The sequence below is a fragment of the Cervus elaphus genome, chromosome 7 (genome assembly GCF_910594005.1).
Source record: "Cervus elaphus chromosome 7, mCerEla1.1, whole genome shotgun sequence".
Lineage (NCBI taxonomy): Eukaryota > Metazoa > Chordata > Mammalia > Artiodactyla > Cervidae > Cervus > Cervus elaphus.
In genome coordinates, this window is record NC_057821.1 from 6,663,762 (window position 1) to 6,684,395 (window position 20,634).

At 35.9% G+C, this 20,634-nt stretch overlaps 1 protein-coding gene across 1 annotated transcript in view; it reads right to left on the reverse strand.

Moving 5' to 3' along the window:
• HCRTR2 (hypocretin receptor 2) overlaps positions 1–20,634 on the reverse strand; it is a 130,882-nt gene that overhangs the window by 3,929 nt on the left and 106,319 nt on the right. Inside the window, exons 4-5 of the mRNA XM_043908710.1 lie at positions 13,830–13,945; positions 2,967–3,187 (exon numbers count right to left, since the gene is read on the reverse strand). Of these exons, the coding sequence (XP_043764645.1) occupies positions 2,967–3,187; positions 13,830–13,945 (337 nt within the window). The remainder of the gene's footprint in view (positions 1–2,966; positions 3,188–13,829; positions 13,946–20,634) is intronic.

Below are 20,634 nucleotides of genomic sequence, written 5' to 3' on the forward strand. Positions count from 1 at the left end.
GATTCTGGAAAGTTCCTTTAAATAAGCAAATTCAAGGGTCAACAAAGGCCTAGGTTGCAGCGGCCAGACTCCAGCCCTGCCTGTAGGATGGACCTCTTATAGGTTCAGAGAACCACAGGGGGGCCAGAAGGACATCGGTCCCTGCAGGGCACCTCACGGCACAGTCAGTGTTGTCAGAAATCAAGAGCCAGCTCAGGTCAGAGGAGAAGGGGCTTTCTCTCTTGTAGAGAATGAGTGCGATAAGAATGCAAAGGTTGGGTACGTATCTCTCTCCCTTCTTTCCTGCCATTTCTAAACGCAATGGAGCAGTGTTTGTTAATATTCCATTTCATTTGATTTAATCTTTATTTTAAATTGGAGTGCAAGATTAACAGTGTGCTCACTTCAGGAGTACAACAAAGTGACTCACTTGTACATATACCTGTTTCTTCTTTCTGAGGTGCTTTTCCCAAGAATATTGAGCAGAGTTCCCTGTCCTATACAGCAGGTCCTTGTTGGTTATCTCTTTTAAATATGGCAATGTGTATACTTCACACTCCTAAATTGCTGTCTATGTGTACTACTTCCTACTTTCCCCTGTGCATTGATCAGAGTATTACATTTCTTCAACTTCAGTCTTACCACCTTGCTGAAACTGGGCTTCTGGGATTTTTTTTTTTAATATGCAGAGGAGAACTAGTTTTCAGTTGGCAAAATTCTGGCAATTTCTGAAAATTTTTGTTTTAATATTTTTATTCATTATTTTAAACTCTTACAAATATTTTATTACTATGTCCTTAAAGGTCATTTTTAAGATTTCTTCCAGACTTTGAAATATCTCAGCTACCAAATTCTATTCACTAGACAAGAGCAGGCAACTTGTAACTACTTGATAAATTGGTAGGCTGAAGATTATAATGCATTTCTTGATAGAGGTTTCATCACTGATTGTGGATTTTGTGCACACGATAGAAATACATTGTTGGAATAAAGTGATGTTCTATGGAGTACTCCAGTCTTACAAAAATGTAATATATAGTGAGACAACGTGGATAAATGGAATGAATATGTTATGACCCTCTATCACAATATATCTTTGAAATAATATACAAACCAGACTTGCTTTAAAGATGTTGGTTTTGACTAAGCAGACGAACTGACTTCCAAAGAAAAGAATTAAGGATTTTATTTGTAAGAGAAAGAAAACAAAAGTATAAAATGAGAGGGCAAACAGAGACAAGTATTTGAAGAAAATGTGTGTGGTAAAGAGAAAAACAACTTTAAAGGTTATTTTGAATTTTTTATTTTGTGACAAAGACCAGAAGACTCAAAAAACAGAAACTATTTTAAATTTAACATGGGTTTTCTCCTTAGAAAGCCATTTATTTTCCTTGGAAAGGAAGGTCTGTAAGTCAGAAGAATAGAAATATTATGGACAAGTAGGTATTTGGAACTAGCTAAAGGGAAGGTACTAGGGCTGAGATGCAGGAAATCCAAGTGTGTCTTTGAGAGAGCAGTAAATCCATTTTTCACTGAGTTTAGACAGACTAAAATAAAAGTACAAAAAAAAAAAAAAGAGAGAAAACCTATTCAGTATGTTTATAGGTTCTTAGGAACAGAAACATCATTTTACATCAGACTAGAATACATTTGTACATGATTTCTGTGGGCAGGAAAATTAAGAAGGGAATTAAAAATATATATATATATACACACACATATATATGTGGAGGGCAAAGAAGCTTCCCTTTTCTTGTGAGCTGGTGTATATCTCAAGGACCAAAGCTGCCACAGATTTTATACCTTTAAGGCTGTGCCTATACTAAACAACATTGCTGAAAAGTCCATTTTCTCTTTCTACCATTGAGGAAGTCATTACGAATATATATATGTATAACTGAATCACTTCGCTGTGCGGCTGAAACTAACGCAGCTTTGTCAATCAACATTACTTCAATAAAATTTATTTTAAAAAAATGTAAAGAAAAAAAGTCATTAAGCAATCAAAGACAAAGCCCCAAAGAGAATGATAAATCTTTGCAGTTGGTTATACCACCTTCAGACTGTGTGATTCCAGCCAAAGCTGCCTCTCTCCAGAGTCCCCAGCTGTGAGGAATAGGATATTGACTCTGAATCAAGGGAAAATGAGAGGCGCAATCCTAGTTTTAGTTAGAGTCCTCTGATAAACAGAACCAGTATTACCTTGGGACCAGCCTCTGTGCAACTATTAAGATAATTTCCAATAAAGATGGTTGAAGGTTTCTGGGTACCACTGCCCCGTATCAGCTGATCATGTTAGCCAACTGTTTTAACTTAAAAGTGTACCTGTGGGGTTACAGGAACATAACTTCTCTCACTGAAAAGCTTTGTGTTGATTTTGGTTATTAACACTATTCACCTATTCACCCTAAACTTGATTTACTTACTTCAGAAAAATGGATTTTCTTTCTTTCTGTTTAAGCATTCAAAACACAGTTTGTGCTGTGATTCCACTTTGTGTGCGTGTGTGCGCGCGCACGCTCTCATAAATGCACTTTTAATTAGAACGCTAACACAATTCTTATCTCTTTTTGTCCTTTAGATAAAATTCTGTCACCATTCCCTATGTCTTTGAAAACAAAGTTGGAAAACCCATTTGTTCTGATCAAAAAAGAGCTTCAAGCTGTTAATGAGTTTTTTGCGGTTAGAATTTTTTCTGCATCTGAGATTCAGCAATTAACTTGAAGAGGTCACGGGGAACATCTGTTTTCTGTCTGTCATTCAATAGAGAATTAGCATGGATAAGAGCATTTAAAGTCCCAGCACTCTAAAAAGCTGTGTGTTCTTACCTGCTGGTAACAACAACACATTGAGTTATCTGGCCAGACAAGCTATCTTGGCAGCCAGCTTAGAATTTTTCTCTGGCTTAAAAAAAAGAAAAAAGTCCTTAATTAAGAACCAAGAGAAATGGCAGATCTCTTCATTTTCAAATAATACGTGAGCTTTACCTCTTTAGCACATTGAGGATGCTAATTGGGAGATAGCAAATTGCAAACACCAGGAGCACGACCATCAACATCCGGGCTGTTTTCCGTCTGGCTCGGATCTGCTTTACTTCAGCGGCCACCGCGCTAATCCTGGATTTGGTCTGCTGTCCGGGTCCCCGAGGCTGGGAAAGAGGCTGCAGGGCCTTCCATTTTCTCTGAACGACAGAAGAGGTTCCAGGAATCTGAAAGGAGTGCAGATCCTTTATTGCTATCTGAGTTAGGAAAGTTCCACTTCGGAGGAGTAATTGGAAGACATAGTAAGGACAATATTCCCAGACACCTGCGGTCTGGGAGGTTTGCTGAGTGGAGGGTGTTCTGGAGTAAAACCGTCAAGTGCCAAGTAGGAGTCTGGGTGGAAAAAAAAAAAAGTTACAACATCACAATTTTGTCAAAGTCTAAAGAGAGCTGAAAATGGAAAACATATCTCTTTATAAATAGAGAAGTTGTCCCCACAAAGGAATAATATTCAGTACTAAAAAGAAATGAGTTATCAAGCCATGAAAAAAAAATAAGAGAGGGACCTTAAATGCATACTACTAAGTGAAAGGAACCAATCTAAGAAGGTTACCTGTTGTAGGGTTCTAAATATATGATATCCTGAAAAAGGTGAACATACGGAGAGTAGAATGATCAGTGGTTGCCAGGGGTAACGGGAGATGGATGAATTAGCATAGCACAGAGGATTTCAGGGCGGGGAATATACTCTGCATGATGGATACATTTCATCACACATTATGCATTGTATCTGAATATACCATCCAAACACATAGAATGTACATCAAAAGTGAATCATAAAGTAAACTGTGACTATGATGAGCAGATGCAGGCTCATCAGTTTTAACGAATGTATCACCCTGCTGGAGGATGTTGATAATGGGGGACTGCACATGAATGGAGGGAGGGCAGAGATAGGAAAACTGTAACTTACACTCAAATTTTCTGTGGCTTTATAACTACTCTTTAAGAAAAACTTCTTGATTTAAAAGAGAGAGAGATGAAAACTGGGGACGCAGAGCACCTATTAGTAATTCTGATTCAGCTCAGATACCTGGAGTTGAAACAGAGTGAAAACCTAAGCAGGTGAAGTCAAAGTAACCTGCACGGCTTTTCATGCATCAATACTGCCACCTGCTGGCAGACGGTGAGTTGGGACTTTTGTTAGGTTTTCGGCTTCTCGGGTTTAAGGTAATGCGTGGCAAAACCAATACAATATTCTCAAGTAAAATAATAAATTAATTAATTAAAAAATAAAAATAAAAAAAAACCTTTAAATAAAAGGAATAAAAACAAAATAAAATGTTCTCTGTTGCTGATTATTTTTTCTTATAAAATTTCTTGAAGTCAACTCTGTGGCCTGACCCTTTAAAATTCACATAAAAGCCTTGAAAATCCCTCGTGGTCTTCCATGATCATTTAAAATAGCTGGAATTTGTAACAACAGTTACACAACTTGTACTTTTCCATTTCTTTTCAAAGTTATTTGATAACAGCAGGGAGTCCCTCCAAGTATAATATTGTCTTAATTATAAGCTCATGAAGATTGATAGGGTTTAGTGAGCAAAACAATAAAATTCAGCATGTGTAATTTTTCAAGAGGAAAATGTGCCAACAAGCGCACCATAAGAACAGCCTAGTTCTATTAAGATTATTCAGTTGTTGCTTTTATCTCTGCACCGAAAGTCAGAACAGACCAGCGTGTCCCTACGATCTCTCACAATGGATGTTGGATGGATTCTATTGCTTTATCCATCACAAGATCCAAGTCTGTTAGATAAACATTAATTTGAGAACAGAATTTCACTTTGATTTCCACAGAGATGAATTGATGTGATGCTTCTTTTGAACATAACTATTCCCTCTCAAAAAGGAGCAAATGAAAATAAGGAAAACCGGCCTTTAAATTGAAAAACATTTCACAAATGATTTATCTTTGGATTCTCTATGTTCTGCCATGTAGGTTGACCTTTCACATCAAGATGGCCCCACTCAATCTTCTTTTCTATTGACTGAGAATCCTTCCTCCTCTATGAGCCTTTTTATAAGCAGTCATTTTTAAAAATAATTGAGAAATTGCAATGGATGTTGGAAATTCCCAGAAGACCTCTAGCATGAGTAACCCTATTAATGTCTGCTAAATTGTCTTGAACTCTTTCCTAAACAATCTCTAAGACCATTTAAACTGAAGCAATCTATTATTCAGTGCTCCCCTGAGGAAAAAGAATCAATATCTTGCATGTGATGATTTCTGCAACTATCAGAAAAAGTTGCCATAAAGAGAAACTGCCACAGTGAGCATGACTATGGTTCCTGCAACCATAAAAAAAAGTGGTAATGATGTCCTCTCTTAGACGATGATCTAAATACAGATAGAAGATGCTAATCCTGCACACATTGTCTAAGACATACAGTAGTCCCCACTGATAATTTGTCTATGTCAAGAGAAAGTCAGTACAGTATCAATAGAAATTGTTGATATTAACTGAGCCCCAGGAATGATGCAAAATCTTGAGTAATTATTAATGCTTTCTTTAAAAAAAAAATAGTCATTGTATACCCATTTTGCAGATTATCAAGCATCTTTGAGAAAGATTAAATAAAATATCCAGTCTATATCTTTAATAAGTGGCAAGCCAGAATATGCATACAGATGTGTCTTATTGGAAAGTTCATCTTTTCCCATTGTGATGTACTATTTCCATCTACAAACTTCAACACAACCTGATATGAAAGTTAACAATTTTTTTTCATACATGCTTAGTTATATAAAGGGGCTTCCCAGGTGGCTCAGTAGTAAAAGAATACGCCTCCAATGCAGTTGATGGAGATTTGATCCCTGGGTCAGGAAGATCCCCTAGAGAAGGAAATGGCAACCTAACCCATGGATAGAGGAACCTGGTGAACTACAGTCCGTGGGGTCGCAAAGCGTCAGATATGACTGAGCTCACGCTTTAATTTTTGGTGACAGCAATAATAGTCATACAAAAGGGCTTTTGAGAGACTCCGGCCGTTTGTCCACAGGGAAAGGTCTTTTCTTTGCCATCTCAGCAAGGGCTAAGCAATCGCTGATTGTGGAAAGCAAACACACATACCATACAAACACAACACATAACATTATACACACACAGTACACACAGCACATACACAAACCCACACACACTGCTTTCATTCTGCTATTACAACTAAACTTTATAATCACCTTTGATGTGAAAATACATCCTGGAACAGGTATTAACACAGTTAGGAAATGGAACTATCATGTAAATGATGACCATTGAAACCTGCCCTGTCTAAAGAAGTCTTTGTGGCCAGGATAAGCAAATGCCGGGAGCCAGCACACCAGATCCCACCCATGACAAGGTCGTGAGGAGGAGACCTGACAGGCAAGGCAGATCAGGACTTCAGGGATTTCGAAAAGCTGCCCCGGCGCTCACCTTAAAGATGATCTCTGTCTTTCTGATGCTTGCTATATTAGACTACTCCCTAATTTCTGTGACACAGGTAGACGGCCTTCCCCGATCTCTCTCCAAACAGAATCAACTTAGAACTTTAATCAATATGTCCCCGGATGGTGGTATCCTATAAGATTAACCAGGATGAAAGGAGTGTTTCAATTTAGACCCCTTTGCTGGCATTCTAGCCTGCTTGGCAAATGCGTACTAATGCACATGACTGCTCACGACACCTTAATCATAAACAGCATAAAGAACCTGATCACAAAAGGCCCTAATAGGCACAGAGCCCTTCGGGGGTGAGGAAGCCCTATTGGAGAACATAAAAATTTATTCTAAAAGTGGTTATAGTTAAAGATTTAGAAAAATAAGAGTTTAGAATTGTTAATTTTAACCAGGAATGCTAAACAGGGGCTGCCTCACTGGAACTGCAGAGTCTTTGTGTGATAAACCTTTTAGATAAATTTAACTGATAACTTCTGCAAAAGGACTGATCTTTGTGTTTGTTAAAGAATAGATTGCGGAAAACAGCTTTGCATTAACCTAGGTCATAAAATGTCAGTAGGCCCCGAGGCCAGAAGATAATGTATAAGACTCTCACAAAGAAGTTGCAGGAAACACCCTGGTTTCTGAAGGATAAGCCAATTAAACTATCTTCCCCTTAAAAATGTACTAACTTAGAATATAAAAGCGACGGTAAAAAATAAAGATTTGCTAGACTCTGTGAACCCCCGTCTGGTCTCCCTCTCTTTCTCTCTCCCTCGCAGACTCGGCCCTATCAAGGCTGGTCTCACGTGTCTTCTCTCGCCGACACCGATCATCCTGGGTACCCCCTGGATCCTGCCGAGGCTGGACCCCGGCAAGCAAACATGCTGCAAACATTGAAAAGGGCATAAAAGAATATTGTGAACAAACAGGAAATGAATAAATACAATGAAAGAGAAGATAATTAAACTGACACCTGTTTGTCTTTACAAACCCTGTTACAACAAAACAAATCAACAAACAAAAACTCCAAGCTCAGATAGCCTCAATGATTCAATATTCAATCAAATCATAAAGAATAGTTTCTATCTTATTTAGACTCTTTCTGAAATTCAAAGAAAATATAATATTTTAATGAATTTTAATGAGGCCAGTTACCCTGATAATCAATACAATGAGAACAAAGGAAAACCACTGACCAAATATTTCACATAAAAGAGAGAGGAAAAATTCCCCCAAAAATATGTTGTTAAACCAAATCCAACAATATATAAAAATATAATAGATTTGACTCAAAAAAGCAATCAAATTTATTCTGGTAATACAGTATGGGTTTAACATGTAAAAAATCAATCAATGTAATTTATCATATTTGTAGAAAAAACTATGAATATCTCACTAAAGAAAGGAAAAATGTTTGAAAATTCAACAACTTTGATGTAAACTGGTAATAGAATCTTTCTCAACTTGACACAGGGAATCTATGAAAAGTCTTTGGGCTATCATCCGACTTAGTGCTAAAGATGAACAATTTCCTCCAAGACTGGGAACAAGCCAACAAATGTTTCTCTCACATCTACTCAACATTGTACTGGATATCCTAGCCAGTAGAAGAAGACAATTCAAATAGATAAAAGATATATAAATTGATTCTATTGAGAACACATCATTGCTTACAAAGAAAGTCTTAAAGGATTTACAAGAATGCCACTAGAACTAAAATGAATTTAGCAATATGCGGGACCCTAAATCAGTAAACAAAATTCACTGTATTTCTATATACTAGTGACAAATGATTTGAAGTTTAAAAATAACACAAGTTTCAATAGCAGAACATGTATTCTAGAAGTACATTTAGCAAAATGTGAACAAAATATGTGTAGATAAAATTATGAACATTTCTAAGGGTTATTAAAGACCTAAATAAATGGAGAACTGTTCCATGTTCACAGATCAGAAGATTTAATATTGTTAATATATCAATTTCTCCCAATTGAGCTATAAATTTAATGTAATAAATCTATTCAAAATAATAGCAATCTTAACTTGATGACTCCTTTATGACAGCTTATTTATTTATTTATTTATTTTACCTTGGCTCTTCTCTTTTACTGTTTAAATGCACATGCTAAGTTATTATGGTCAGGATCATAACCATTTTGTCTCACTAAAGTAGGACAATGTGTTTTTTTTACTATTTCAATCACATACAATATGTCGAAGCTTGCTTTATAGCCTATCATATGATCCAGCCTGGAGACGGTTCAGTGTGCGCTTGAATGTGTATTCTGTACCTTTGAAGAAGTATCCTGTGGATATGCTAGGTCTCGTTGATTGATAGTTTTGTTCAGGTCTTCTATGCCATTGTTAATTTTCTGCCTAGTTTTTCAATCCATGACTGAAACATGAGTGTTGAAGTTTTCTATTATTATTATTGAATTGTCTATTTATGTCCCTAATTCTGCTAGCTCTTGCTTCATGTATTGTGGGCTTCAGTTGTTAAATGCATATAAGTTTAGAATTTCTTAATTGAATGATTTATCATTATGAAATATCCTTCTTTATTTGTAGTAACACTTTTTATTAAGCTTCGTTTATCTAATATTAGTGCGGCTACTTCAACTTTCCTTTGGTTACTGTTTGCATTGCATGCTAAGTCACTTCAGTTATGTCTGACTCTTGTGACCCCATGGACTGTAGCCCACCAGGCTGCTCCGTCCATGAGATTCTTCAGGCAAGAACACTGGGATGGGTTGCCATATCCTGCTCCAGGGGATCGTCCCCATCCAAGGATCTAACTCACCTCCCTTGTGTCTCCGGCATTGGCAGGCAGGTTTTTTTTACCACTGGTGCTACCTGGTACTATACTGTTTGTATAGTACCTCTTTATTCATTATTTTACTTTTAATCTACTTGTGTCTTTTGTAGACAGCATACAGCTGAATCATCTTGTTTATCTATTCTGCCAATGTCTAAACTGCTTCATTCATTTATATTTAATGTAACTATTGAGAAGGTATAATTTACATCTATCACTTTGCTTTTTGTTTCCATTTTCCATATATATGTATGAATATGTATATAGGGTCTATTTTATTCCTCTATTCCTCTGTTACTTCTTTATTTTCTGTTAAACAGATATTTTCTAGTACAATTTTTATTCTGTTGCTTCTTGCACTATTTTCTTTTTGAGTTATTTTTTAGTGGTCACCCTGAAGACTACAATTAACAACTTAAACAATCTGTTTGGATTAATGTGAAGTTAATTTCAATAGTATGCAAAAACTTTGTTCCAATATAGCTTCATTCCCTCCTCCATTTGAATTACTTCTTCACACATGATAAGCTGAAGATAAACAGTTTTATAATTATTGCTTTACAATGTTATCTCAAGTCAAATAGGAGAAAAGAATTTCAAACAAAAAAATTTATACTTTCTTCTATATTTACATACATAATTATTTTTATCTCTGTGTGAACTTAAGTTACTGGCATTTGATTCTGCCTCTGTAATTACAATTTGCTATTTATTTCCTTATACTAGACTGACTCATTACCATCTAATATTAATTATTTTAAGTTCTTTTTGAAGAATATTGGAGAATAAAGGGTAGCAGAAGAGAATATGATAAGAAATGGAACGAGTAATTCTTTCAAAATTTCAATCCTTGAGTTAGCTGCTTAGTCATGTCTGACTCTTTCCAAACCCATGGAGGAGCCAGCCAGGTTTCTCTCTCCATGGGATTTCCCAGGCAAATTTACCAGAGTGGGTTGCCATTCCCTTTTCCAGGGGTTCTTCTCAATCCAGGGATCAAACTCACACCTACTGTGTCGCCCAGATTCTTTACCCACTTCGCCATCAGGGAAGGCCCATGGAAATTCAGTTCCAGACTCAAGTATCAGTACAGTTCATCCCTAGCTTCTCACACAGTCCCAGATACAGGGTAGGTTGTCAAAAAATATGTGTGGGATGAATTGGCATGAGTTCACATGATAAGATTGAAGTGTTGAATTATATAAGAGCTAGAACTGAAAAAAATGTCAGATGCACAAGAGTGAAGATTTAGTGAGTCTTAGAAAGAGGAGTTCTAGAGTCTGTAGGATTTCTAAACTGACTGAATTCTCTGAGTCACATTTTCAGAAAGAATATTTAAGCCTTGTTTAGAGTAAAGCGTTGGATAGTTCTTTTAACGAGGTTTAAAATCCTTGAGAAAGTCAAACAAGGACAAACACTTTGTTCCCTAATAAACTTACACTTAGAAATTTCAAAGAATGTAACAGATTCCATGCATTTCTATAATTTTGAGCAAATAGGACAGGACCTCTGTTTGATGGCTCACTTGGTGTGCCTATGGCACATATAATGCCTTGGAATTCTGTTTATAGACATTCACAGTTGGAATTTGAGAGTTGTTCAAGAAGAATTCCACACAATCACCACTTGAGGTTAATTTACTTTATCATCATTGCTAACGTGAGCTCAGATGAACTCATTGTTTTCCACTGCAATCTGTTTATAAATGTTTTTAGTTTCACAGCCCAAGCATTTTATTGCAAATCTTCTGGATCATGTGGCCTGTACTAATCAGGACGATTCATCATAAAAAAAAGAAAAAATGGACTTTTTCTAAATCTTCAATGTAGTTTTGAACTTACTTTAGAGTTTGAGAAATGGAGAACTATAATGAAGATGTAAACTGGTTGGGATTTGGCAGTTATATAATTATTTAACAAGCACTTTTTGAATACTTTTTTTGTGTAAGCTAACATGTTAAGTGTTGGGAAGATGATGAGCAAAACAAATTCATGTACATACAAGAAATTTGGAAGTTGTGTCATTCTGTATATAAATAAATAAACAAATATAAGCATCTATTATATTTAATGTATACTAACAAGTAAAAATATGGAAGTAGGGATGCACTTAACACTGGGAATATTTCTCATTAAAATGTCAACCTAGATCTACAGTATTTTTATGCCTACATGCTCACCAATGTGTTTTCTAATTTTTCTGTGAACTTTGTTCTCAGTGACTGAACACTGGATTCCCCTCTTTGTTCATCTATCAAAACTTTCCCAGCACTTTCTCTCATTCTTCCACTAACTTTTTTCTTATAAAGTATTTATTGAGCAACTGGAATGTGCTAAGCAGGTTCTAGTCGTAGGGCTACAAGATGAAGACTAGTCTGTACATTCTCTGTCTTAGTAGATTAGAACAGACAAAAAATCATTATCATGTTACTTAAAAGGACTATGAAAGAGGTCTAAGAAAGCAGTAACAAAAATCAATTCAAAACATGCTTGTTATTTTAGAAATATAAGCAGAGTGAGTTGAAAGGCCAAATAACAGCATATACTATGAAGATATTTTTTTTAACAAGCACTTTTCACGCGTGAGGCACTTGAATTGATCCATCTAAGTGTATCGACTCTGTGAGCTGAATGCTATGTATCCCACTTGGCACAGAAATTTAAGTAATTCACAGAATTCATGCATGTGCTAAACTGACGTGTTAGGATTTAAACTGATGCAGTCTGGACCTTCAGTCTGTGTTTTTAATTTCTGTATTATATCAGCTCTGTTCATTCACTTCCCCAGGTTGCAAGGAGAACTCCATTTGTTCAAGCTTAACCACATGACTTCTCTGAGCCAATGAAAAGTGAGGAGACTTAGCATATGCCAGTTCAAAGCAAACATTTTCAAAGAATTTGCATGTTTTTCCCAGCTCTCTTGCCCTTTCCCTGGATCCCAAAATGGCACACTCGGGGGAATGCTGCTCCTTTGGATGAAGTTCTGAGCTGAGAAGACCAGGGGAGCCCAGCCACAGTCATCCTCACCACTGACAGAGAACATGAGCAAAATAAGCTGTTGCAAACCACGTACTGCTTTTTCACAGCAGAATAACTGAGCAAAAATGGAAGAGTATGACAATACTTACCAGAAGGTGGGGTACAAAAGGAAAAAAAAACAAAACAAAACACTAAAATATTTGCAGTTGACTTCATGGCCAGGTGGAGAGTGTTGAGGAAACTCTAGGATCTGGAAAATCACCATTCGTGACTTATAGTGATACACATTTGTTATTTTAATTGCAAAGATTGGGGAACAGAATGCATTTATGAGGTCAGAAAAGAATTGACTTAAAAAATTGAAGAAAAGGAAACATTTGGAGACATACAGGGTTGAAAAAAGCAACTGTTGCTCCCATGCAAAGGATAAAAGATGATTGTGAAAATTGCTTTGAATAATAAAGGATGAAGAAGATCCGAATTAAGACTCATATTCACCCCCAAATAAAAGTTTTATGAAATCCTTTTAATGAGGAAAGTGGCCCAGTAAATTCTTTCAGTTGGATAAAATATGTCAAAGCCAACAGACTAAGAACATGGCTTTCCACAAACTCAAAATACTGGCAATAACTTTAGGAAAAGAGACAGATACATTTCTGAGAAATGTGGCATTTTAAGAAACAATTTGCAAGTATAAGAAGCTGAGTTATATCCTTTGTCTTTCTCTTTATGAACCACTACATGTTCCTTGATTTCTTTCAACTCATCAAAATTCAGCTTAAATGTTACCTGGTCAGAATTAGATCCACCTCCACTAAGCTTTCCTCTGATCTCCTGTGGCTTATACTTATTAAGGTGATTTTTATCCTGCAACTGACTATTTCCTTCTTCTAGACTATGAATTCATCAGTGCCACAGACTGGAACTTCTATCAGACATGCATGTGAAAGAAATGCGAACATTTGATGAATGAATAAACTGAGTGAGTGAATACAGAGCAAAATTATATAACAAATTTCAGTACTCTCAAATCAGCATTATAAACAAGTTCTAAAATTCTCAATTCTCCTGATTCTTCTAAAGAAAATAAAATCTTTGAAGTTGGAGATTTACTCACATAATAAAAATGCATTATATAAATATTTGCTTGCAGTCTCAGGAAATTTTAGAGGAATTTTTATTTATTTCTCATAAAAAGTAAAATGTATAATATTAGTCCTAGACAAAAATCAAGTCAATTAATCACAGAGGTTTAAAAGTTAGCCATTAAGGCAGTTCATAAAATAACATTTCCTAAATATCACCCTTAAAATGCCTAGACCAGGCAAGAATATTGGATGGGTAGCCATCCCATTCTCCAGGGGAATCTTCCCAACGCGGGATTGAACCTGAGTCTCCTGCATTGCAGGCAGATTCTTTACCATCTGAGTCACCAGGGAAGCCCATTTTCATGACTAGGCTTCATTATTTAGTGGAAAACGTTATTAGAAGAACACACAATCCTCTGCTAAACACATTATACTGGTTCAACTCACTCAAATTTTGTTTTCAAGGACATTGTAAAGAAAACACAAGAAAAGTATTTGAAATTACTTACTTGTCTGCACCAAAGTTTACGAAATATTTGTAGATAGGCCAACACCATAAGACACAGTGGTGCCATATATGTCACCAGAAAGAAACAGATGTGATACATCTTGGGGTAAATTTCACCTGGAATGAAAGTCCAAATAATAAAGTCTTATGTTATAATTCATAGATTTTTTTTAAAGGCACATTTGCCAATGTTTTGCTTTTAAAATACATTTTACCTTCTATATGATTTTAATGGCATGGTATATACACAAAGGGAAAAGTGATTTAAAATATCAGTTACTTACATTTAAGTATTAAATGCAAAGTCTTAATGTCATTTAATCTACTCAGAGAGAAAAGCCAATTAAACATGATTTTAATTTGTGCTTCATTTATTAAAAACCCATTTTTTCTCTTGATTACATTTGGCTATTAATAAAACAATTTGGTTTGTCCTATGTTTGGATTTACAAGAAGGGACATTATGCAAAATTTAATTGCTAATGCTTTTGTTAAAATTGCAAGAGACTGTAAACTAAGTTGATGCCTCTTAATTTCTCTCTTTAAAATTGGGAAATTATTCCCAGTTCTATCTGGAAATACAAATTTGGAATGTTTTTTTAAAAAGTAAAACAGCAAACATTTGATAACAATTCTTTTTGTTGACTTCCTAGAACATATACAAAATGCTTTTTTACATAAGTTGTGTTTGTGTGTTAATGCATGTACTTTTAATAAGTGAAATTTTTAGGATTCTTTAGATTTCAAACCAATATGAGTATTTTCTTATCAATAAGGCATAAGCACATCTAAGATTGTAGTAATTTCTTATTTATCATTAATTCTATGTGATATGTATCACAGATTAAGGCATTTATTAAGGAATCAATCAATTGAATGGCACTGTGGCTTAATATTAATTTTTAGCTTTTCTAAAATATATCCATGGCTGACTTTTAAGATACTTTAGAGGATATTTCTCTTATACTAGTATTTGAATGTCACAGTGATCCAGCTACTTTTACTTAATGCAAAACAAGAAACAATATATACTAGATGGGTACCATGGATATTAAATGCCACTAACTAGATACAGTTCTAACTAAGTGCTAGCAAAATAGATTTTTTTAATTCTAAAAATTACATAACTTATTTTGAGCTTGATATTGACAATGGGATTGGTTCTATACTATTATGGAAGGACAATGCTATCACTTTTATAGATTATATTTGTTTCATTACTTCAGGAAGTATTTTGAAGCATGAAGACTCAGTTATGTGATCAAATGTGATAACAGCAATTTATCCTCAGGTTTAGCCGAAAATAATTATGATGATGACCATGCTTGCTGATAACAAAGGTTGACAATTCATTGACTTCTTACTGAATATATTTTAAACATATCAATGAGTTAAATATCCTCCATAATATTGATTTCATAGCCTTATCTTCTAGAACTTAATAGTCTTATTTTTATGCTTAAAACTGCCTTCTTTCTCAGACAGATGTTTTTCCCCACTGCTATCTTTAGAGAGGATGGCAGGGTGCGTGTGATGCCAGGAGCTCTAAGAGATCAACTTGAGGTGTCATTTTTAACTTCCTCGGGGCCCAGGTGGCTCATGCTGAGCTCATCAGCTTCTGACTTTCTTTCAAGTTTATCCTGTAAAACAGGCCAGTTACATAAAAAGTGAGAATCTGAGCAGCCTGAAGGGAGGAATAACAGACATCCTTTTCCTTTGAAGCTCCACAGTCCATGCAGCTTGAGGGGAGCCAATTTAAAAGGAACTGGAGAGTTACCTCGGCACTTCCCACCAGGCACCTGAGTGGCTTTGAACTTTTATTTGTTTTGAAGAAAAAGTGTCACACAATTTTCCTGCACAAAAATGTACCTTTGAAGCACACATACCCATGAATCCCTGATGTCTGCCCCAAACTAAACTGAGTGAGTGGGGACAGGTAGACTTGGTAGGTCATTTGTTTTTTAAATGCAGAGATGGATATCAACACTCTGATAACAGCCTGCAGTTCTAAAAAGATGGGAAACAAAGCTCATTCTGCAAGTGATATATTTATAAATAGTTGGAAAAAGATGTAATTGACCAGTAAAGGCATATTATGATAATGAATGCCAACACAGACAAAAGTTGATCAAGCAAAATTATATTTGCAGGCTAGGATAGGTTGTTTTACTCAAGAGATTATTTTAGATAATTGGGGAAACATAATCATCTTAAATTCCTCATTTCATGCTCACAGTCTAAGCTAATTGAAAACCCAGAAATACCACTGAAAGTTTAAATTATATGTTAAAACTATCTTTGATTTTTCTCTGCACTTGATGAGAAATATCTTTTACATATTTTAAGACATTCATATGTCTAGAAAGGAGCTACATAAAATGTATTCACTTAAGCATTCCCTAAATTAGAAAACAGCATTTTAAAGATTAAAAGCTATTAAAATTTGGTGTCTCTACTCAACAGATAAATAGGCATAATCTGCATAAATTCTTGTATATATAACAAATCAACAAATAAGGAACAAATGTAGATCTTTCTTTAGTCTTGATGTATGGAGAGAGAAACATGGAAACTTAAATTGCCATATGTAAAATGGATATCCAATGGGAATTTGCTGAATGTCTCAGGGAACTCGAATAGGGGGTCTGTATCAGCCTAGAGGGGTGGGATGGGGAGGGAGATGGGAGGGAGGATCAAGAGGGAGGGGATATAGGTACACCTATGACTGATTCATGTTGATGTTTCACAGAAAACAACAAAATTCTGTAAAGCCGTTATCCTTCAATTAAAAAATAAATTTAAAAAATCAGATTAAATAATAATATGTATTGGACAGACCAAACTTAAATGAGTTGAGGTCCATTATCAAGTGAACCTGTTAATTATCTAAAAATGACATTTTCTCCTTCATGCTATACCTATCAAGAATTCAATGGAAAAAATAATATAATTTTCCAAATTTTCAATTTGGATAGTCTTTTCAAAGTTCATGTATCCATTAACGTGTACATTAATCTTTTATATATTTTATTATCTTTTCCCTGATAAATGTTTTCAATAAATGTTCCTATTAATAAACACACATATTTATATACTTTCCCAATCTGACAATAGGCCAAATGCCATAATGTAAAGAACATCTCCATTATTATTATTATTTTTCAAACCACCAAAGAATAATTTGACAGTACAATCCAAGAGGAGGGAGATTATAAATCCCCAGTATCCAAAACAATGTTTGATAAACACTATATGCTCATTAAAAGTTGGATTAATAACTGGTAAAAACATATCTTGGATTGAGTGCAGAAAGAAAGTTACTTTCTTCCATTAGGAATTATCCTGTGGAAGTATTTACAAACAAAGAAATCAAGAAAGTATGGTTACAATTTTGAAAGAATTTTAAAATTTCAGATGTATAAATTAATGTGACTGAAGCAAACAATGAACATACACAAAGATCTTTTAAAAATCATTAAAATAAACAGTAACACATTTTATTTTTGAGTGTCAGAGGTATGTGCCAAGAACTTAATGGCTTGTGGTCTTTTATGAACAAACTATAGGTAATGAAGAACATAATGAGTTGCATTAATTATATATCCATAAAATATTACACATTTGTGGTCTTATTTTCAGCAAGACAGAGTTCTCATTTTGTACCATGAGGGAGACAGTATTTGCAAGACTTTCCCCAAAATGACTTGATAGATATGAATCTACATGGTTTACACACTTTCCACGCTGTAATATTGGTTGTAGGACAATTATGACATCTCTGTATACTTTTAGAATTAGATCATTGATTTAACTTAGGATAAGATAAGGAAAATAACAGGTAAATAACAGAGAGGGAACACAGCTCCACCCATCAACAGAAAGTTGGATTAAAGATTTACTGAGTATGGGCCCCGCCCATCAGAACAAGACCCAGTTTCTCCCTCAGTCAGTCTCTTCCATCAGGAAGCTTCCATAAGCCTCTTATCCTTCTCCATCAGAGGGCAAACAGATTGAAAACCACAATCACACAGAAAACTAACCGATCTGATCACATGGACCACAACCTCATCTAACTCAATGAAACTGAGAGCTGCTGTGAGGTGTCACCCAAGACGGTCAGGCCATGGTGGGGAGGTCTGACAGAATGTGGTCCGCTGGAGAAGGGAATGCAAACCACTTCAGTATTCCTGCCTTGAGAACCCCATGAACAGCAGGAAAAGGCATCAAGGTAGGACACTGAAAGATGGACTCCCCAGGTCAGTAGATGCCCAATATGCTACTGGAGATCAGTGGAGAAATAACTCCAGAACGAATGAAGAGATGGAGCCAAAGCAAAAACAATACCCAGTTGCAGATGTGACTGGTGATGGAAGTAAAGTCAGATGCTATAAACAGCAATAATGCATAGGAACCTGGAATGTTAGGTCCATGAATCAAGGTAAATTGGAAGTGGTCAAACAGGAGATGGCAAGCATGAATGTCGACATTTTAGGAATTAGAGAAGTAAAATGGACTGGAATGAGTGAATTTAACTCAGATGACCATTATATTTACTACTGTGGGCAAGAATCCCTTAGAAGAAATGGAGTAGGCCTCATAGTCAATGAAAGAATCCAAAATTCAGTACTTGGATGCAATCTCAAAAACGACAGAATGATCTCTGTTCGTTTCCAAGGCAAACCACTCAATATCACAGTAATCCAAGTTTATGCCCCAACGAGTAATCCTGAAGAATTTGAAGTTGAAATTGAAAGGTTCTTTGAAGACCAACAAGACCTTCTAGAACTAACACCCAAAAAAGATGTCCTGTTCATTATAGGGGACTGGAATGCAAAAATACGAACTCAAGAAACATCTGGAGTAACAGGGAAATTTGGAGTTGGAGTACAAAATGAAGCAGGGCAAAGGTTAAAGGAGTTTTGCCAAGAGAATGCACTGGTCATAGCAAACACCCTCTTCCAACAACACAAAAGAAGACTCTAATTATGGACATCACCAGATGGTCAATACCAAAATCAGATTGATTATACTCTTTGCAGGTAAAGATGGAGAAGCTCTATACAGTCAGCAAAAACAAGACTGGGAGCTGACTGTAGCTCTGATCATGAACTCCTTATTGCCAAATTCAGACTTAAATTGAAGAAAGTAAGGAAAATCACTAGACCATTCAGGTATGACCTAAATCAAATCCCTTATGATTATACAGTGGAAGTGAGAAGTAGATTCAAGGGATTAGATCTGATAGACAGAGGTCCAGAAAAACTATGGATGCAGGTTTGTGACATTGTACAGGAGACAGGGATCAAGACCATCCCCAAGAAAAAGAAATGCAAAAAACCAAAATGGCTGTTGGAGGAGGCCTTACAAATAGCTCTGAAAGAAGAGAAGCACAAGGCAAAAGAAAAAAGGAAAGATAGACCCATTTGAATGCAGAGTTCCAAAGAATAGCAACAGGAGAAAAGAAAGCCTTTCTCAGTGATCAGTGCAAAGAAATAGAGGAAAGTTACAGAATGGGAAAGGCTAGAGATCTCTTCAAGAAAATTAGAGATACCAAGGGTGCATTTCATGCAAAGATGGGCACAATAAAGGTATGGACCTAAACAGAACCAGAGAATATTAAGAAGAGGTGACAAGAATACACAGAATAACTATACAAAAAAGATCTTCACAACCCAGATAATCATGATGGTGTGATCACTCAACTAGAGCCAGACACCCTGGAATGTGAAGTCAACTAGGCCTTTGGGAGCATCACTGCAAACAAAGTTAGTGGTGGTGATGGAATACCAGTTGAGCTATTTCAGATCCTAAAAGATGATACTGTGAAAGTGCTACACTCAACATGCCAACAAATTTGGAAAACTCAGCAGTGGCCACAGGACAGGAAAAATCACTTTTCATTCCAATCCCCAAGAAGGACAATGCCACAGAATGTTCAAGCTACTGCACATTTGCACTCATCTCACATGGCTAGTAAAGTAATGCTCAAAATTCTCCAAGCCAGGCTTCAACAGTACGTGAACTATGAACTTCCAGATGTTGAAGCTGGATTTAGAAAAGGCAGAGGAACAAGAGATCAAATTACCAACATCTGTTGGATCATTGGAAAAAGCAGGAGAGTTCTAGAAAAACATCTATTTTTGCTTTATTGCCAAAGCCTTTGACTGTGTGGACCACAGCAAACTGTAGAAAATTCCTCAAAAGATGGGAATTCCAGACCACCTGACCTGCCTTTTGAGAAATCTGTATGCAGGTCAGGAAGCAGCAGTTAGAATTGGACATGGAACAAATGACTGGTTCCAAATCAGGAAAGGAGTACATCAAGGCTGTATATTGTCACCCTGCTTATTTAACTTACATGCAGAGTACATCATGAGAAATGCTGGGCTGGATGAAGCACAAGCTGGAATCAAGATTGCTGGGAGAAATATAAATAAACTCAGATATGCAGATGATACCACCCTTATGGAAGAAAGCAAAGAAGAACTAGAGTCTCTTGATGAAAGTGAAAGAGGAGAGTGAAAAAGTTGGCTTAAACTCAACATTCAGAAAACTAAGATCATGGCATCTGGTCCCATCACTTCATGATGAATAGTTGGGGAAACAATGGAAACAGTGACAGACTTTGTTTTTTGGGCTGCAAAATCATTGCATATGGTGACTGCAGCCATGAAATTAAAAGACGCTTACTCCTTGGAAAGAAAGTTATGATCAATCTAGACAGCATATTAAAAAGCAGAGACATTATTTTGCCAACAAAGGTCTGTCTAGTCAAACCTATGGTTTTTTCAATAGTCATGTACGAA